Source organism: Triticum urartu, chromosome 4, assembly GCF_003073215.2.
Source record: "Triticum urartu cultivar G1812 chromosome 4, Tu2.1, whole genome shotgun sequence".
NCBI lineage: Eukaryota > Viridiplantae > Streptophyta > Magnoliopsida > Poales > Poaceae > Triticum > Triticum urartu.
This window is the reverse complement of record NC_053025.1, coordinates 561,907,569-561,926,498: the sequence shown is the minus strand read 5'-3', so window position 1 is coordinate 561,926,498 and position 18,930 is coordinate 561,907,569. Positions and strand designations below refer to the sequence as shown.

The 18,930-nt window shown below is 43.4% G+C and overlaps 1 protein-coding gene and 1 long non-coding RNA gene across 2 annotated transcripts; one reads left to right on the top strand and one right to left on the bottom strand.

Moving 5' to 3' along the window:
• Positions 1 to 206: 206 nt before the first annotated feature.
• Positions 207 to 1,579, bottom strand: LOC125554167 (late embryogenesis abundant protein D-34-like). The gene is made up of 2 exons (XM_048717763.1): positions 813 to 1,579; positions 207 to 701 (listed from the first exon to the last, which is right to left on the bottom strand). The coding sequence occupies exons 1-2, from the start codon at positions 1,560 to 1,562 to the stop codon at positions 540 to 542; spliced, it is 912 nt and encodes a 303-aa protein (XP_048573720.1). The 5' UTR covers positions 1,563 to 1,579; the 3' UTR covers positions 207 to 539.
• A 364-nt stretch (positions 1,580 to 1,943) lies between these two features.
• Positions 1,944 to 6,266, top strand: LOC125552698. Its single transcript, XR_007303736.1, has 3 exons — positions 1,944 to 3,672; positions 3,785 to 4,877; positions 5,721 to 6,266. It is a non-coding gene; the product is annotated as an uncharacterized LOC125552698 (long non-coding RNA).
• Positions 6,267 to 18,930: the final 12,664 nt, after the last annotated feature.

The window sequence follows — 18,930 nt, the reverse complement described above, 5'->3', positions numbered from 1 at the left end:
CCGCATGATGCCCAGGAGCGAAGCATCTGCAACATGTACCGTGCAGCCAAGCAGGGATTAGACGGGGAGCCATTGCAGGGGCTAGCAACGTCGGGCGACGCGGACCACGCCGGGGCAACACCTCCTGCCATCCCTCTTTTTTGTTCTCAAGGAAATAAGGAAATGAAAATTTGCACTTTTTTGTTCTCGGGCAAAGAAGGGAAATAAAGAAAAGGTACTCCTCCGATTTGGTGAAATAACATTATTACAAGAAGTTTAGGACTTGAGATAGCAGTGGAATTATTATACATTTTTACAAAAAGCTTGAGAAGACTTGACTTCAACCAAGCTAGAAGCACAAGAAACACTTCAACTAAGCTAAAAGCACTAGAACTACTGAAACTAAGAAGCGGGTAAAGCTAGAAGCACGAGAACCAGACGCTAGTACGAAGGAGAGTGCCACTTCATGCAAAAGGGCACGCTAAACTCAAGCAGCCGGCGGCCTGCACCCGCAAACCACTGGCACACGCCGCGTACGTACGCGCACGGCAGAGGCCTGCCTATGCGCCCTGCTTGTTGAGCCGCGCCGCCGCAGCCACGGACGCTGCTATCCCTCCCGGCCTCACCGTCTTGTCGTCCTTGTTTCGGGTCTCCGCCGAGGCCACCCTCGCCGCGTCGGCGGCCTCCACCTCCTTGTCCGCAACCAGCTTCGCCGTTGCATTCTGCGTGCACGCAGGTCGACCACCAGGTTGACCATCGCAGTCAGTAACATCAAAGGATTCAAGCATATGTGTACTGGTAGCGTCGATGTGCAGGACATACTACAGACATACCGAGAGCACGTCGCCGAGCTTGGCCTTCTCCTCGTCTCGCGCGGCCCAGACGTTGGCGTCGGCGGCCGACTGCGCCTGCGCGGCCAGGCCACCAGGGATATTGACGTCCAGCCCGGTGGCTCGCACTTCGGCCGCCTGGATGGCCGCTGCGTCGCTGCGCTCCACCGGCCTGCTTCCCGCCGCGTAACCTGCCGCCTCCAGCGCCTCGCCAATAGTTATCTTCGTGTCGTCGCCACCGGCTTCACCTGCATCGGCGGCATCATCAGGCGCGAGGTACTGGCCCACGGCCTGTCCGGCGACGAACTCGGTGACGATGCGCCCGCCGGGGACGCGGGTCTCGGAGACGGAGACGCCCTGCTCGGCGGTGGCGTCCGTGGCCTGGTCGTGGCCGACCACGCCCATGCGCTCGTTGCGCATGGCCGCGGACTGCATGGTGGCCGCCGGGCCGCCCTTTATCGTCTCCCCGAACACGAGGTTCTCGGCTGACTGCATCGTGGCCGCGTCCTGCGGCGCCACGGGCTTCTGCGCGAGGCCGCCGGTCACGGCCGGGAACACGTCGCCGTAGCGGACGGCGCCTCCTCCCTGTCCCTGGCCCTGCCCGCCGCCGCCCGCCTGGGCTTGGTCGGACGACGGCCTCCTCTGCTGCCCCTGGCTCATCTTGGCGAGAAGGCGTCTGGTTATCTGCCGCGTTGCCCCGAGCGTGTGTAGGGTGGCTAGGTGAGTAGTACAGCTGAATCTTGCGATCGACATGGATGGATCATGCGTGGGTATGGTGGTTATATACGGCGTGGGTGGGTGCTCACAGGGAGACAGGCGTGGGAGAGGGCGGAGACGTGGAGGCGAAGGAGGGGAGGCGCGTCGCGGCTTTGCCGTGAGGTGGCGCGCGAGGAAGCGGTGGAGGGTTGGACGGCGGAGGCAGCGTGGAGTGGCGCGCGCGTGGTCTGCAAAGCGGTGGCGCTTGTTTTTTCTTAACACACTACTAGTACAATATATGAAAACGGATCTGCTAATTTACATGCGGATGAAAAATAATTCGCCTTCATCCGTTTTCCGTGCCCTGCAATCTGTGCATGGAGATTCGTGTGTGTGACCCGTTATTTGTCTCGTTTCTCTTATCGGGCCCGTGTGGTTGACCCGTTATTTTTTCCATCGCAACCCGCGTGTCTGTGTGGTTGACACTGTCGCCCTCCTCCTCCGAGCCGAACACGCAACCCCGAACAGAATCGAACGAGAGAGAGATAGCCATGGCGATTTGGAGCTCCGCCTCACCGCTCGATCCAGTGTTTTGGTGGTGACTCGTCCGCGCTCTCCCTCGTGCTTCCCCGCTTCCTCCGCCTCCCTTCTGTTCCTGCCGGCGGGATCTGCGGCATCTCTCGGCCCCGCACCGATCCGTCCCCATTTCCGCCGCTGGCGATTTTGTTCGTCGGATTCAGTCCCCCCCTCCTCCCTTTTTGTTGTTCTTGTGATCTGTTAGGTAGGGAGTTGGTTTTGTCTGTCAGATTTGATGATTGTATCCATCCCCCGCAGCTTTTTTCCGTGTAGATTTGTTTAGGTTGCACCGTTTCTGGGATGCGTTTGATTGTTCTGCTAAGCGTGGTAGCTTCCGTAGCTGGGATGTGTGTCAGTTCGATGTGCTGATCTATAATTGATTGGATGTTGGAGTCCGAGTTGTTCATGTGAGGCTGGCTTGCTTAGTTGTAGTACTCTGATGTATTCAGTCAATTCGAACGGATGTATTCTGTTCCCTGGCCTTTAATCCCTAGACCATTTCTCTTCACTGGTATTGTTTCGTGGGTATGTGGTTTACTCTGTAATTTCTATTTTGGATTTACAGTGCAATCCCCATTGTTTTTTAAAATGATTTTCAGTGTAATTCATACTGGATTTTCATTGATTTTCACTGTAATCCGTACTGAATTTCCAGTGTAATTTTCTTGTGGATAGGTAGTATATTTGTAGTGTAAATCCAAAGCAATTTGTAGTGTAATCCCCGGTTATTTTACAGTGTAATTTCAGTGTATTTGCACTGTATTTGCTAGTGGAATAATAGTGTATATGTCTTAATTGCAGTGTATTTTTGTCAGTGGGGTTGCACTGTATTTGTTAGTGGAATTACAATGTATTTGTTAGTGATGTACAGTGTAATTTGATAGCTGATTTACAGTGTAATTGCCATGGATTTGCACTGTATTCGCTAGTGGAATTACAGTGTAATTCACTTGAATTTTTATTGTGGAATTGCGTTTTGGATTTACAGTGTATTTGTCAGCAAATTTACAGTGTAATTCATAGCTGGTTTTACTGTGTAAATTCAGTGTAATTTACACTTTAATTGAGTAGCAAAGGAATTGTGACTGTTCTTGTGATGCACCGCTAGTTTGTATGTTCTTGTGATGCATCTGATTCCAGTGTATTTTCTTAAGGATTTAGACTATAATTATATTCGGATGTACACTGTAATCTTCATCGGAATTCCAGTGTATTTTCTTAGTGGGTGATTACAGTGTATTTACAATGTAATTCTCAGTTGGTTTCCACTGTAATTCACATGGGATTTCTTCACTGTAATTCTTAGTGGGTTATGTAGTGAAATAAAAGAGATGTAGACTGTAAATGCTATCAATGCATTTCTTCTTTATATTTTTGTTATGTTTTATCCCTTTTGCCATTTCATCTCAGACATTTTGTCCTTTTCTTTGTGTTTGTACATATTTAGGTTATAGATTAAAGTATGGGGAGACTCATGAAGGCTTTTGGTAAGGGCACTTATGCTGCTTGTGTTCAAGATTGTGATGATTCAGATGGGGATCCTTTTGTCCCCAATGATATTGCTGAGGATGATCCTTTTCAAGATTCGGAGGTTATATTTCTAATTTGATTTTTTATTTCTTTTATTTTCTTTTATTTCTTGTTTGGTAGCTTATTTGTTCCGATTTTCTAGTTCATTCATTTGTTTCATCTGTTAACTGCAGGAACATCAAATGGATGATCATGATTTCGAGAAAGTCTTAGGCTATGCTTTTTAGCTGCTTTTTTCTAGTCTGGCTCTTGATAAAGATGGGGTGTGTACCCGCTCAGGGCATGTGCTGCTATGATGAAGTGGATTTATTTCCGGTCATGTCCTCTTCCAGTTTTTTGACTGTAGTCCCTGATGGGTTGTAGTGTAATTATTTATTGATTTTGCTCTGTAATGCCCAGTGGCATTACACTGTATGTTAATTGGTCTTACATAGTAATTCTTAGCGGGTTCACACACTAATTTACAAAGTAGTTTACACAGTAATTTTAGCACTTCCTTACTGTTGGTTAGTGTTCATTTTTGTTGGCTTGTTCAAAACTGCAATTCTTACAGTGTAATTCTAGGTAGATTTACAGTGAAATTCTAAGTGGATTTACATTGTAATTCCTACTATATTTACACTATAATTCTAGGTCGATTTTACAGTGTAAATCTAGGTATTTACACTGTAATTCCTACTGGATTTACACTGTAATTCCTACTATATTTACAATGTAATTCCAGGTCGATTTTACATTGTAAATCTAGGTAGAATTACAGTGTAATTCTAGGTAGATTTATACTGTAATTCCTACTGGATTTACACTGTAATTCCTACCGTATTTTCAGTGTTTTTCTTAGTGTAGTAGATTTTACAGTGGATTCAAACTGGATTTACAGCGGTATTTAAAGTGTAAATCTTAGTGTAATTTTAGTTGATTTTATAGTGTAATTTTAGTGGTTTTTGTCATTTTCATTTTAATTGTGTGTGGTTAGTAGATTAGAGATGGGAAAGTATTGCCTGGGTTCTTTTTCTTCTTTCTCGCTGCTTTGCCTGTGTGGGTTGAAAAGAGTTGGGGTGTGGATCCAATAACATCTTGGTGCGGGTCCGTTTAAAAGCGGTATGAATCACCTGAAGTAGCTCAGTAAAAGAGTATGATCCACTCTGTTATTTGTCAAGACTCTAGTTAAAGAAAGCATGTTTTTGATAACTTTTTTTGTTTTCAGGATTGTTTTCTGCTACTAGAAAGCCATACGTTAAGGAAATCAACTTCATCTTCATTGAGGTACATCGCATGTCCTTTGATGCTGGATTTCATTGCATTTGGTTTGATTGTAGGCACCTGCACTCAATATTTTGAGTAAATTATCTATTAATGCAAACAAGTATTCAGTTTTGAACTGTAAATAAGTGCAGAGTAATTTTGCAGAGAAGGTCCCAGCAATTTGATCTAACAGTCACAAATTTCTCCTTTTAGTTCTGAACTGTAAATATGTAATCATTTTTATAGATTCTTTTTGTTTGTTGCTACTTGTGTGAGTGCCTTCTAGTGTGAATGTTTTTAGCCTGATTGTGTTTGTCCTTTTTCCTGTTAATTTCAATTTTTAGTGCTCATGTTAATGCATGTCAATATTCAGTGTAAGCAAGCATCCGATCATAGTAGTTTACACTTCTAAAGTTACTTAAATTCAGTCCTTCAATCACAACTATTTAAGAACAGGTAGAAAGTGTCTAAAACAAGTAGATTAAAGTGTCTTAACAGTGTTTGGTTTTTCAGTTTCCAAAGGGTGTGAAAATAGTCATAGTTTCTCTCAACTGGAGCAATCATCCCCCTTTTATGTTTTTAACTAGTTTTCCCAAAATGGAATTGCTAGCTTCCTGAGCATGTTTTGATCCCTGTAGTGTGTTTATTTCTGCAAATCCAGAAATCTATGATCTGGGCATGTAGTTTTCAGTTTTCCTGTGATCATAGACAACTAGTTCATGCGACCATATCCTAGTTGTTCCTAGGGTTTCTCCTGTTTCATGCTTTTGTGTGATTATGTTCTTATTTTCGATCTGTGTAGATTTTGTGCTTAACTTATCCTATGTAATGATTCACTAGCTAGAGGTATGTTCTTTCTTCCAGATTTGTTCAGGCAGGAGAGAGACGACAGGAGGTGATGAATGCACAGGAGACGCGCGGGGGGGGGGGGGGGGGGGGGGGGGGGGGGGGGGGGGGGGGGGGGGGGGGGGGGGGGGGGTGTTACCTGTGATTTCTTTTTTCCTTCTCCAGCCATGTTTGTGTCTAGAACTCTAGATCATGGAGGAATCGCCCTCTCTGGTGGCGCTTCTCTGGGGTAAATTTAGCACTTTCTCAATGGAATTGCAGTGTAATTCTTTTGTGTGTTTTAAGTGGTATTTACAGTGTACTTTTAGTGTAATTACTGTGCATTTTCAGTGAAATTTACACTGTAATTGTTAGTGGAATTTACACTGTAAATGTTAGTGGGTTTACGGTGTACTTCTAGTGGATTTTTGCTCTGTATTTGCAAGTGGCATTTTTAGTGGAATTACTGTGTATTTCCATGGTTTTTACACTGCAATTATTAGTGTAATTTTGGGCCTTTGTATAGTTGATTCACAGCAGCAGCAACTGTAATTTTTCTGTAATTCGGCTTGTGGTTAGATGCCATCAGTTTTGGTCCTTTTCATCCTCCTGTAGTTAGCTTAGTCCACCTTTTGTTAAATTTTAACCCTTTTAGCTGCTTTCTGTACGGGTTTGAATTGCTCAGAGCGTGTACCCATTTATAGTTTAGTGTATGGGCCTGTTTAAAAGTGATTTGCGGGACAGAGGCAATTTGCGGGGCAGAAAGAACAAAGGAACAGGGACACAAGACATATGACACTTGTCATCCTTTAGTTGGCTGAAAATGAATTAGATTTCATGCGGATGTAGAATAGACAGTCCCTATGAAAAATATGATGTGATACCATCTTTTATATGCTCTCATGGTACCGATCTTAAAACGTTAAACTTGAATGTTTTGAAAAAAAATCGAAAAAAAATTGAGGATGTTTACAAGGCATATGTATACATGCCCTAAGAAATTCAGATCAAAGTTCAAAGTACACATAAAGAAACAAAAAATATAAACGGATGTAAATAGTTTAGGTTTTGACCGAATATTCAATTTTGAGTCCGGACTCATCTGCATCCTCTGAACAGTAAATTAAAAAATAATCTAAAATCAGAAAAATCTTTTTTTTATGGAAGATGCTTCGATATTTCAGCTTATTTGAATATCTAAGTAGCTCTCAACAAAAAAGACAAACAGGTAAGCTGGAATTTGGAGCGGACCTCGCGCACCGAAGCATCTTCCATGCATTTTTTTTAAGTTTTTTAGTATTTGTTTTGAATTTAATATTCATGGCGAGAGCAAATGAGCTCGTGAGCCAAATAGTCGCACTCAGTTTTTGACATTATTCATGCATTTGTCTTTATTGATACTATTATGCTGAATTTGTTTTTTTTTTCTCTTTGTGTACTTCAAAATTTCACCTGAAATTTCTAGGGATTGTAGACACGTGTGTTGTAAATATTCATAAAAATAGATTTAAATTTGACCTTTTCAAATTGGTATCATAGAAGCATACAAGTCATGGTATCACCTAACATTCATCCGTACAATATAGAAACCCTCATACATACGCATATACACTCACCGTTATGAACACATGCATGCTCATTTATCCCTATGAGCCTCTTCAAGAGACTGGCATATCATTTTAAGATTGATAAAGTCGTCACATACGTCTTCGTAGTCGACGGAAACATCTCCTTTCACTAAACGCACATCGTCAGAAGGCCTCAAACACATTCAAAAAAGTGTGAGCATCTCGTTGTCCTCTTAACCATCTAACTACCAGTTAGTTCACGTGGTGACGCTTGTTCCGTTGTTCGTTTCCTGCCCAGTGCCCACGTAGCGTTGTGTACGATAGTAGTGTACGTAGAGCAATGCTACCCACACGGACAAATAATTACAGAATTAACAAGATGCTTAGCTGCATAATTTGACTGGGAAGAAATCAAGGTGCGGGGCCAACACCCCCTGAAATTCACGGGTGGAGATTAGTTAGTGAAGAAATCGGTAAACCTTCATAAAACTCCGTTCGTTTGGAATTTTCGATGTACAGAACGGATTCCACCAAAGTATGCGTGTGGAACAAGAACAACTATGTTTTCCTTGGAAAGAGAAAAACGGTAGAACATAGTTTCTGAAGAAGTCAAAATAGTAAGTTACACGATTATTTTAAAATATAAGTTATTCAATGGTTATCTCTAACATTTACATTACGGAGGGCAAAAGAACAACTCGCAACTATGCAATGAGCAGCTCGGGTGTGAAACCCTAGCTGCGAGGCAATGCCACCACCATCCCTCCTTCCCTCCCCCGTCGTTGGCAGCACCGCCGCGCAGAGCCCGTGTGGCATTGGTGGACGATTCGGCCGATTAGGCCGTTCCTCCAGAGCCAGGGCCATGGGTGCTTTGAGGTTCATGTGGGCAGGAAACAAATGCAGTCCACGCAAGCAAATGAGCTAAATTCATCCCGCGCGGGCCTGGTTGGACCTAATGCAGCATACCAAACGCGTCATTTGTCATCTTCGGGTCATGGATTGCCAAGTATAGAGTGGTGATCCTTAGGTCGTTTTAATTTTGTTGTGTCGCTTCTATAGGGTCTTGCCATTCTTTGGTGTTTTAGTTTTAGTTTTTCGAGGCGATGGTCTCTCAGAAAACGATCATCTCATTTGTTTGTAAGAAGGGAAATCATAAGAGCAAGTACAGTAAGGTGACATGGGGGACTGTAAGACTTTAAATATCATATTTTTGCTGAGTTGTAATAGAGAGAAGATGAGAAAGAAGAGAAGTGGGATACAAACTAACAACCGACTATAGCACGTGCTCCTAAAGACTTTGTGATAGAAGGAAGTGGGCAATATATCAATAAAGTGGTACTTGCACAGGGCTTGTCCAACGGCGACCGCAAATTTCCTCCCACGTATGTCTGTGGGCAGGGGGGACCACTCCAGGGACACGGATGCGGGAGCCGGTCATCCAACACCGCCCACATACATTTCAACCTGCATTTGAACTAACCAAACAAAATTCATGCAAACCGTTCGATATTCATCAAAGTTCAGATAGAAAATACCACACATCATCCATACATAGCAAGCAAATTAAGTCTGGTACAACAATGTCTCAAATTCGAAAAGATTAACCAGATGTCCAACAAGTTTTTCATCAACAGATCATGTCGTCCCACACATACTCCCCCTTCAGCTTCATCGAACAATGTGTACATAAATGGTCGTTCCTCTGTCCTGTGATACACCACGGCAGTGCGTGCGGGCTACATACACTACTAGGAAAAGGCCTAGTAGTAGCACGGGTGCCCGCGCTACTACTACGGCGCTACAGCTAACTAGTAGTAGTAGCGCGGTGCATCCCGTGCTACTAGTACATGTGTTAGTAGTAGCGCGTGACTGTGACCCGCGGTACTACTATTAATTTCATAAACCAAGAAAAATTCTCGACCCCGTGCATGCTTTCAATGGTGTCAATTGTTCGATCCAGCGACGACAGGGTTGCCAGAGGTGCGGACGGGTAGCGGCAGACCAGATCCAGCGACGGCTGTTGGAAAGGGACTGCATCCAGTGTAGAGCAAGACGACGGTGTGAGGATCCTCTTTGCGGCCAAGGCGGAGAGCTCCTGGTTGGCCATGTCGCTGACCTACGCAGCATGGGCATGGGAGGTGAGTAAAATCGAAGGAGAGGGAAAAGGAGAAACAAGGGAGAAAGGAAGGAGATGGAGGGCGCATCCGAGCTGGTCACTGGTGATGAGGTGCTCCGTCGTGGTGGCATGGAGGCCAGGGGAAGACGTGCGAGCTCCTGGACGCCAGCGACGCGAGGAGGCGGACTCGTTGGGCGCCATGGAGGAGCAGATGTGCTTGGGCAGGAGCACCTCACCACCGGAGAGCCTATGGAGAGAGGGGGAAGAGTGAGGGAGAGAGGGGAGGCCGAGGATATGGGGACTTCACTTACCTCGTAATTAGTAGTAGCGAGGGGTATAAACCCGCGCTACTACTATGGCATGTCCCGGGGGGCACGGTAGAGACCGCTTAGTAGTAGCGAGGGGTAAAATGTTGGGGAAGGTAGCATGCAATTTCAAAAAAAAAAATCTTACGCTCACGCAAGATCTATCTAGGAGATGCATAGCAACGAGAGGGGGAAAGTGTGTCTACGTACCCACGTAGATTGAAAGCGGAAGCGTTTGACAACGCGGTTGATGTATTCGAACTTCTTCTCATTCCGACCGATCAAGCACCGAACGTACGACACCTCCGAGTTCTGCACACGTTCAGCTCGATGACGTCCCATCAAACTCTTGATCCAGCAAAGTGTTGAGGGAGAGTTTTGTCAGCACGACGGCGAGGTGACGGTGATGGTGAAGTGATCCGCGCAGGGCTTCGCCAAAGCACTACGACAATATGACCGAAGGTGTAAACTGTGGAGGGGGCACCGCACACAGCTAACAATCATTGCTGTGTGTTCTAGCGGTGCCCCCCTCATATATATAGGTTGGAGGGGAGGAGAGGCAGCCAAGGGGGTGCCCCAAGTAGGAGGAATCCTACTTGGGCGCCTCCCAATTCAGCCTCTCCCCTGATACGTCTCCAACATATCTACTTTTTCTAATACTTTTCCTCTTGTTTTGGACTCTAATTTGCATGATTTGAATGAAACTAACCCCGGATTGACGATGTTTTCAACAGAACTACCATAGTGTTGTTTTTGTGCAAAAATAAAAGTTCTCGGAATGGAATGAAACTTTGCGAGGAATTTTTATATAAATAAAGAGAATTTCTGGAGCCAAGATCCACCGGAGGGGGCACCTAGGTGGGCACAACCAAGCAGGGCGCCCCCCTCCTGGCGCGCCCACGTGGGTTGTCCCCACCAGGTGGCCCCGCAGACCCTGATTCCAACTCCATAAATACCTATCTTTTCAGAAAAAAATGAGGGAGAAAGAATTATCGTGATTCACGTGACGGAGCCGACGTCACCTCCTGTTCTTCATCGGGAGGCCATATCTGGAGTCCGTTTGGGGCTCCGAAGAGGGGGATCTTCGTTCTTCGTCATCACCAACCCTTCTCCATCGCCAATTCCATGATGCTCCCCACCGGGAGTGAGTAATTCTTTCGTAGGCTCGCTGGTTAGTGAGGAGTTGGATGAGATTCATCATATAATTGAGTTAGTTTTATTAGGGCTTGATCCCTAGTATCCACTATGTTCTAAGATCGTTGTTGCTATGACTTTGCCATGCTTAATGCTTGTCACTTTGGGCCTGGGTGCCATGATTTCATATCTGAACCCGTTTATGTTATCACCATTATATCCATGTTTTAGATCCAATCTTGCAAGTTATAGTCACCTACTATGTGTTATGATCCGGCAACCCCGGAGTGACAATAATCAGAACCACTCCCGGTGATGACCGTAGTTTGAGGAGTTCATGTATTCACCGTGTGTTAATGCTTTGTTCCGGTTCTCTATTAAAAGGAGGCCTTAATATCCCTTAGTTTCCAATTGGACCCCGCTGACACGGGAGGGTAGGACAAAAGATGTCATGCAAGTTCTTTTCATAAGCACGTATGACTATTTACGGAATACATGCCTACATTATATTGATGAACTGGAGCTAGTGCCGTATCGCCCTAGGTTATAACTGGCTCATGATGAATATCATCCAACAAGTCACCGATCCAATGCCTACGAATTTATCCTATATTGTTCTTGTTAAGTTACTATTGCTATCATTACTGTTGCACTTGCTACAAAATTACTTCTATCACTGTTACTGTTACCATTGCTACTGTTACTACTATCAAAACTATCATATTACTTTGCTACTGATCACATTGCTGCAAATAATTAATCTCCAGGTGTGGTTGAATTGACAACTCAGTTGCTAATACTTGCAAATATTCTTTGGCTCCCCTTGTGTCGAATCTATAAATTTGGGCTGAATACTCTACCCTCGAAAACTGTTGCGATCCCCTATACTTGTGGGTTATCAAGACCTTTTTCTGGCGCCGTTGCCAGGGAGCATAGCTATATTTGTTGAGTCACTTGGGATTATTATCAATTTATCACTATGAAGAATCTGAAGGATGCTAAGACTAAGATTTATCCCTCTAAGACGAGGGGAGGTAAGGAACTGCCATCCAGTTCTGCTTTAGATTCACCTTCTGTTATAAGTAAACTTGCAACACCACCACATGCTATTAATCCTGATATGTCGCAAGTTATTGATGATGCTACTTCTGCTATGAATGATACTTATGATGATGCTAGTACCTTGCTTGATGATAATGATGTGCCACTTGGTGATTTTCTTGATGAACAAATTGCTAGAGTAATTCAACATGATGTTGTTGAATCTGAGGATGAGTTTCAAACTGAAAATCTTGAAACACCTACTAGAACTAGCCCTCCTAGATATGAATTGCCTAAGGTACTAGAAGGCTATGTTATGAATGAAGATACAACTAGAGACATTCTTGCTTGTAAGGATAGAGATGATCTAGAGAAATTACTATGCAAATATAAAGAAAAATCTCTGAATGCTAGAATGCAATATGATCCTAAGTTTTCTACTTCACCTATATTTATTGATGATAAGGATTATGAATTTTGTGTCGACCCAGAGTTGATTACTTTGGTTGAATCTGATCCTTTCCATGGTTATGAAACTGAAACTGTTGTGGCACATCTTACTAAGTTGAATGACATAGCCACCCTTTTTACTCATGATGAGAAGACTCGTTATTACTTTATTCTCAAATTATTTCCGTTCTCATTAAAGGGTGATGCTAAAGCTTGATACAATACTCTTGCTCCCGGTTGTGTGCGTAGTCCCCAGGATATGATTTATTACTTCTCTGAAAAATAGTTCCTTGCTCATAAGAAACAAGCTACTTTACAGGAAATATTTAACTTTGTGCAAATTAAAGAAGAGAGTCTCCCACAAGCTTGGGGGAGGCTTTGCCAGTTGCTTAATGCTTTGCCTGATCATCCTCTTAAGAAAAATGAAATACTTGATATCTTCTATAATGGACTAAGCGATGCTTCTAGGAACTTCCTAGATAGTTGTGCTGGTTGTGTTTTCAGGGAACGAACTGTTGGGCAAGTTGAAGAATTATTGAATAAAATATTGAAAAATTATGATGATTGGACTCTTCCTGAACCACCTCCTAAACCCACTCCGAAGAAGAGGGGTATATTATATCTCAGTCCTGAAAATATGCAAGAGGCAAAGAAATCCATGAAGGAAAAAGATATTAAAGCCGAGGATGTTAAAAATTTACCTCCTATCAAAGAAATACATGGCTTAATACACCACCACCTCCTAAGGTGGTAGAGGTAAATTCTCTTATGAAATTCAATGATAATGACAATCCTCACAATATGCACCCTAGCCAATGCATTTATGAGTTTGAAAACTATATTAGAAAACAAGATCACTTCAATGCAAATGTTATGAAACAATTGAAATACAATTCTGATATGATTGCTCGCTTGAGTGACTTGTTATTAAGAATCTCAAATGATGTTAGAGGTGTTGGAAAGCATGCTTCTATGGTACAAACCCAGTTAGAACAAGTTGCTAAATCTCAAAGAGAGTTGCTACATGAAATGAATAATAATATACATGACTTTGTTGTTAGAGTTGCAACTAGAGGAGGTAAAATGACTCAGGAACCACTTTATCCTGAGGGAAATCCAAAAAGACTTGAACATGATTCACAAAGGAACAACACCCCTACACCTAGTCTAACTAAAAAGAAAAGGAAAAATAAAAATGATAGGACTTCACATCCTTGTAGTGAACCTGTGAAGCGGAACGTACTAATTCAAGAAAATTCCTACGATCACGCAAGATCTATCTAGGAGATGCATAGAAACGAGACGGGAGAGTGTGTCCACGTACCCCCGTAGACCGAAAGCGGAAGCGTCTAGTAACGCGGTTGATGTTGTCGAACGTCTTCACGATCCAACTGATCCAAGTACCGAATGTACTACACCTCCGTGTTCGGCACATGTTCAGCACGATGACGTCCCTCGAGCTCTTGATCCAGTAGAGGGTCGAGGGAGAGTTTCATCAGCATGACGGTGTGGTGACGGTGTTGATGATGTGATCCGTGCAGGGATTTGCCTAAGCACTACGACAATATGACCGAGGCGGTAAATTGTGGAGGGGGGCACCGCACACGGCTAAGACAATTGATGTTGTGCCTTGGGGTGCCCTCTGACCACGTATATAAAGAAGGGGGGAGGAGGAGGCCGGCCAGGGGGGGGGGGGAATCCTACTAGGACTCCAAACCTAGTAGGATTCGCCCCCCTTTCCTTCCAATGGAGAGGTGGAAAGGGGAAAGGAGGGAGAGGGAGAAGGAAAGAGGGGGGCCGCGCCCCCTCCCCTTGTCCAATTCGGATTGGGGCAAGGGGCATGCCCCACCTCCTGTGGCCTACCTCCTCTCCTCCACTATGGCCCATTAGGCCCAATAACTTTCCCGGGGGGTTCCGGTAACCTCTCGGTACTCCCAAAAATCCCCGACCTTTTTCGGAACCATTCTGGTGTCCGTATATAACCTTCCAATATATTAATCTTTACCTCTCGACCATTTCGAGACTCCTCATCATGTCTGTGATCTAATCCGTGACTCTAAACAAACTTCGGTCATCAAAAACACATAACTCATAATACAAATCGTCATCGAACGTTAAGCGTATGGACCCTACGGGTTTGAGAACTATGTAGACATGACCGAGACACATCTCCGGTCAATAACCAATAACGGAACCTGGATGCTCATATTGGCTCCTACATATTCTACGAAGATCTTTATCGGTCAAACCGCATAACAACATACACTATTCCCTTTGTCATCGGTATGTTACTTGCCCGAGATTTGATCGTCGGTATCATCATACCTAGTTCAATGTCATTACCGGCAAGTCTCTTTACTCGTTTCGTGATGCATCAGCCCGCAACTAACTCATTAGTCACATTGCTTGCAAGGCTTATAGTGATGTGCATTACCGAGAGGGCCCAGAGATACCTCTCCGATACACAGAGTGAAAAATCCTAATCTCGATCTATGCCAACTCAACAAACACCTTCGGATACACCTGTAGAGCATCTTTATAATCACCCAGTTATGTTGTGACGTTTGATAGCACACAAGGTGTTCCTCCGGTATTTGGGAGATGCATAATCTCATAGTCAGAGGAATATGTATAAGTCATGAAGAAAGCAATAGTAACAAAACTAAACGATCATAATGCTAAGCTAACGGATGGGTCTTGTCCATCACATCATTCTCTAATGATGTGTTCCTATTCATCAAATGACAAAACTAAACGATCATAATGCTAAGCTAACGGATGGGTCTTGTCCATCACATCATTCTCTAATGATGTGTTCCTATTCATCAAATGACAACACATGTCTATGGTCAGGAAACTTAACCATCTTTGATTAACAAGCTAGTCAAGTAGAGGCATACTAGGGACACTCTGTTTGTCTATGTATTCACACATGTACTAAGTTTCCGGTTAATACAATTCTAGCATGAATAATAAACATTTATCATGATATAAGGAAATATAAATAACAACTTTATTATTGCCTCTAGGGCATATTTCCTTCAGTCTCCCACTTGCACTAGAGTCGATAATCTAGATTACATAGTAATGATTATAACAACCATGGAGTCTTGGTGCTGATCATGTTTTGCTCGTGAGAATGGCTTTGTCAACGGGTCTGCAACATTCAGATACGTATGTATTTTGCAAATCTCTGTCTCCCTCCTTGACTTGATCGCGGATGGAATTGAAACGTCTCTTGATGTGTTTGGTTCTCTTGTGAAATCTGGATTCCTTCGCCAAGGCAATTGCTCCAATATTGTCACAAAAGATTTTCATTGGACCCGATGCACTAGGTATTACACCTAGATCAGATATGAACTCCTTCATTTGCTAATTCCGAAGCAGCTATGTACTCCGCTTCACATGTAGATCCCGCCACGATGCTTTGCTTGCAACTGTACCAACTGACAGCTCCACCATTCAATATAAATATGTACCTGGTTTGTGACTTAGAGTCATCCGGATAAGTGTCAAAGCTTGCATCGACGTAACCATTTATGACAAGCTCTTTGTCACCTCCATAAACGAGAAACACATCCTTAGTCCTTTTCAGGTATTTCAGGATGTTCTTGACCACTCTCCAATGATCCACTCCTGGATTACTTTGGTACCTCCCGGCTAAACTTATAGCAGGGCATACATCAGGTCCGGTACACAGCATTGCATACATGATAGAAACTATGGCTGAGGCATAGGGAATGACTTTCATTTTCTCTCTATCTTCTGCAATGGTCGGGCATTGAGTCTGACTCAACTTCACACCTTGTAATACAAGCAAGAACCCTTTCTTTGACGGATCCATTTTGAACATCTTCAAAACTTTATCAAGGTATGTGCTTTGTGAAAGTCCAATTAAGCGTCTTGATCTATCTCTATAGATCTTGATGCCCAATATATAAGCAGCTTCACCGAGGTCTTTCATTGAAAAAATCTTATTCAAGTATCCTTTTATGCTATCCAGAAATTTTGTATTATTTCCAATCAACAATATGTCATCCACATATAATATTAGAAATGCTACAGAGCTCCCACTCGCTTTCTTGTTAATACAGGCTTCTCCAAAAGTCTGTATAAAACCATATGCTTTGATCACACTATCAAAGCGTACATTCCAACTCGGAGAGGCTTGCACCATTCCATAAATGGATCAGTCGAGCTTGCACACTTTGTTAGCACCTTTAGGATCGGCAAAACCTTCTGGTTGCATCATATGCAACTCTTCTTTAAGATATTCATTAAGAAATGCAGTTTTGACATCCATTTGCCAAATTTCATAATCATAAAATGCGGCAATTGCTAACATGATTCAGACAGACTTAAGCATCGCTACGAGTGAGAAAAGGTCTCATCGTAGTCAACTCCTTGAACTTGTCGAAAACCTTTCGCAACAACTCTAGCTTTGTAGACAGTAGCATTACCGTCAGCATCAGTCTTCTTCTTGAAGATCCGTTTATTTTCTATGGCTTGCCGATCATCGGGCAAGTCAACCAAAGTCCACACTTTGTTCTCATACGTGGATCCCATCTCAGATTTCATGGCCTCAAGCCATTTCGCGGAATCTAGGCTCATCATCACTTCCTCATAGTTCATAGGTTCATCATGGTCTAGTAACATGACCTCGAGAATAGGATTACCGTACCACTCTGGTGCGGATTGTACTCTGGTTGACCTACGAGGTTCAGTAGTAACGTGATCTAAAGTTTCATGATCATCATCATTAGCTTCCTCACTAATTGGTGTAGGAATCACTGGAACTGATTTCTGTGATGAACTACTTTCCATTTCGGGAGAAGGTACAATTACCTCATCAAGTTCTACTTTCCTCCCACTCACTTCTTTCGAGAGAAACTCCTTCTCTAGAAAGGATCCATTCTTAGCAATGAATATCTTGCCTTCAGATCTGTGATAGAGGGTGTACCCAACAGTCTCCTTTGGTTATCCTATGAAGACACATTTCTTCGATTTGGGTTTGAGCTTATCAGGTTGAAGCTTTTTCACATAAGCATCACAGCCCCAAACTTTAAGAAACGACAGCTTAGGTTTCTTGCCAAACCACAATTCATATGGTGTCATCTCAATGGATTTAGATGGTGCCCTATTTAACATGAATGCAGTTGTCTCTAAAGCATAACCCCAAAACAATAGCGGTAAATCGATAAGAGACATCATAGATCGCACCATATCTAATAAAGTACGGTTACGATGTTCGGACACACCATTACGCTGTGGTGTTCCAGGTGCTGTGAGTTGCGAAACTATTCCACATTGTTTCAAATGAAGACCAAACTCATAACTCAAATATTCACCTCCATGATCAGATCGTAGAAACTTTATTTTCTTGTTACGATGATTTTCCACTTCACTGTGAAATTCTTTGAACTTCTCAAATGTTTCAGACTTATGTTTCATTAAGTAGATATAACTATATCTGCTTAAATCATCTGTGAAGGTCAGAAAATAACGTTACCCGCCGCGAGCCTCAAAACTCATCGGACCGCATACATCAGTATGTATTATTTCCAATAAGTCAGTTGCTCGCTCCATTGTTCTGGAGAACAAAGTCTTTGTCATCTTGCCCATGAGGCATGGTTTGCAAGCATCAAGCGATTCCAAAAGCCCATCAACATGTAGTTTCTTCATGCGTTTTACACCAATATGACCTAAACGGCAGTGCCACAAATAAGTTGCACTATCATTATTAACCTTGCATCTTTTGGCTTCAATATTATGAATATGTGTATCACTACAATCGAGATTGAACAAAAATAGACCATCATGAAGGGTGCATGACCATAAAAGATATTACTCATATAAATAGAACAACCATTATTCTCTGATTTAAATGAATAACCGTCTCACATCAAACAATATCCAAATATAATGTTCATGCTTAACACTGGCACCAAATAACAATTATCCAGGTCTAAAACTAATCATGAAGGTAAGTGTAGAGGTAGCGTGCCGACTGCGATCACATCGACTTTGGAACCATTTCCCACGCGCATCGTCACCTCGTCCTTAGCCAATCTCCGCTTAATTCGTAGCCCCTGTTTTGAGTTGCAAATATTAGCAACAGAACCAGTATCAAATACCCAGGCGCTACTGCGAGCATTAGTAAGGTACACATCAATAACATGTATATCAAATATACCTTTCACTTTGTCATCCTTCTGTTGGGAACGTAGTAATTTCAAAATTTTCCTACACACACGCAAGGTCCATCTAGGTGATGCATAGCAACGAGAGGGGAGAGTGTTGTCCACGTACCCTCGTAGACTGTAAGCGGAAGCGTTATGACAACGCGGTTGATGTAGTCGTACGTCTTCACGATCCGACCGATCCTAGTACCAAAGATACGGCACCTCCGTGATCTGCACACGTTCAACTCGGTGACGTCCCACGAACTCTAGATCTAGCTAAGGTCGAGGGAGAATTGCGGCGTGGTGACGGTGATGATGAAGCTACCGGTGCAGGGCTTCGCCTAAGCACTGGAACGATATGACCGAGGTGGAAATCTGTGGAGGGGGCATCGCACACGGCTAAGATCAACTTTGATGTGTTCTAGGGTGCCCCCCTCCCCACGTATATAAAGG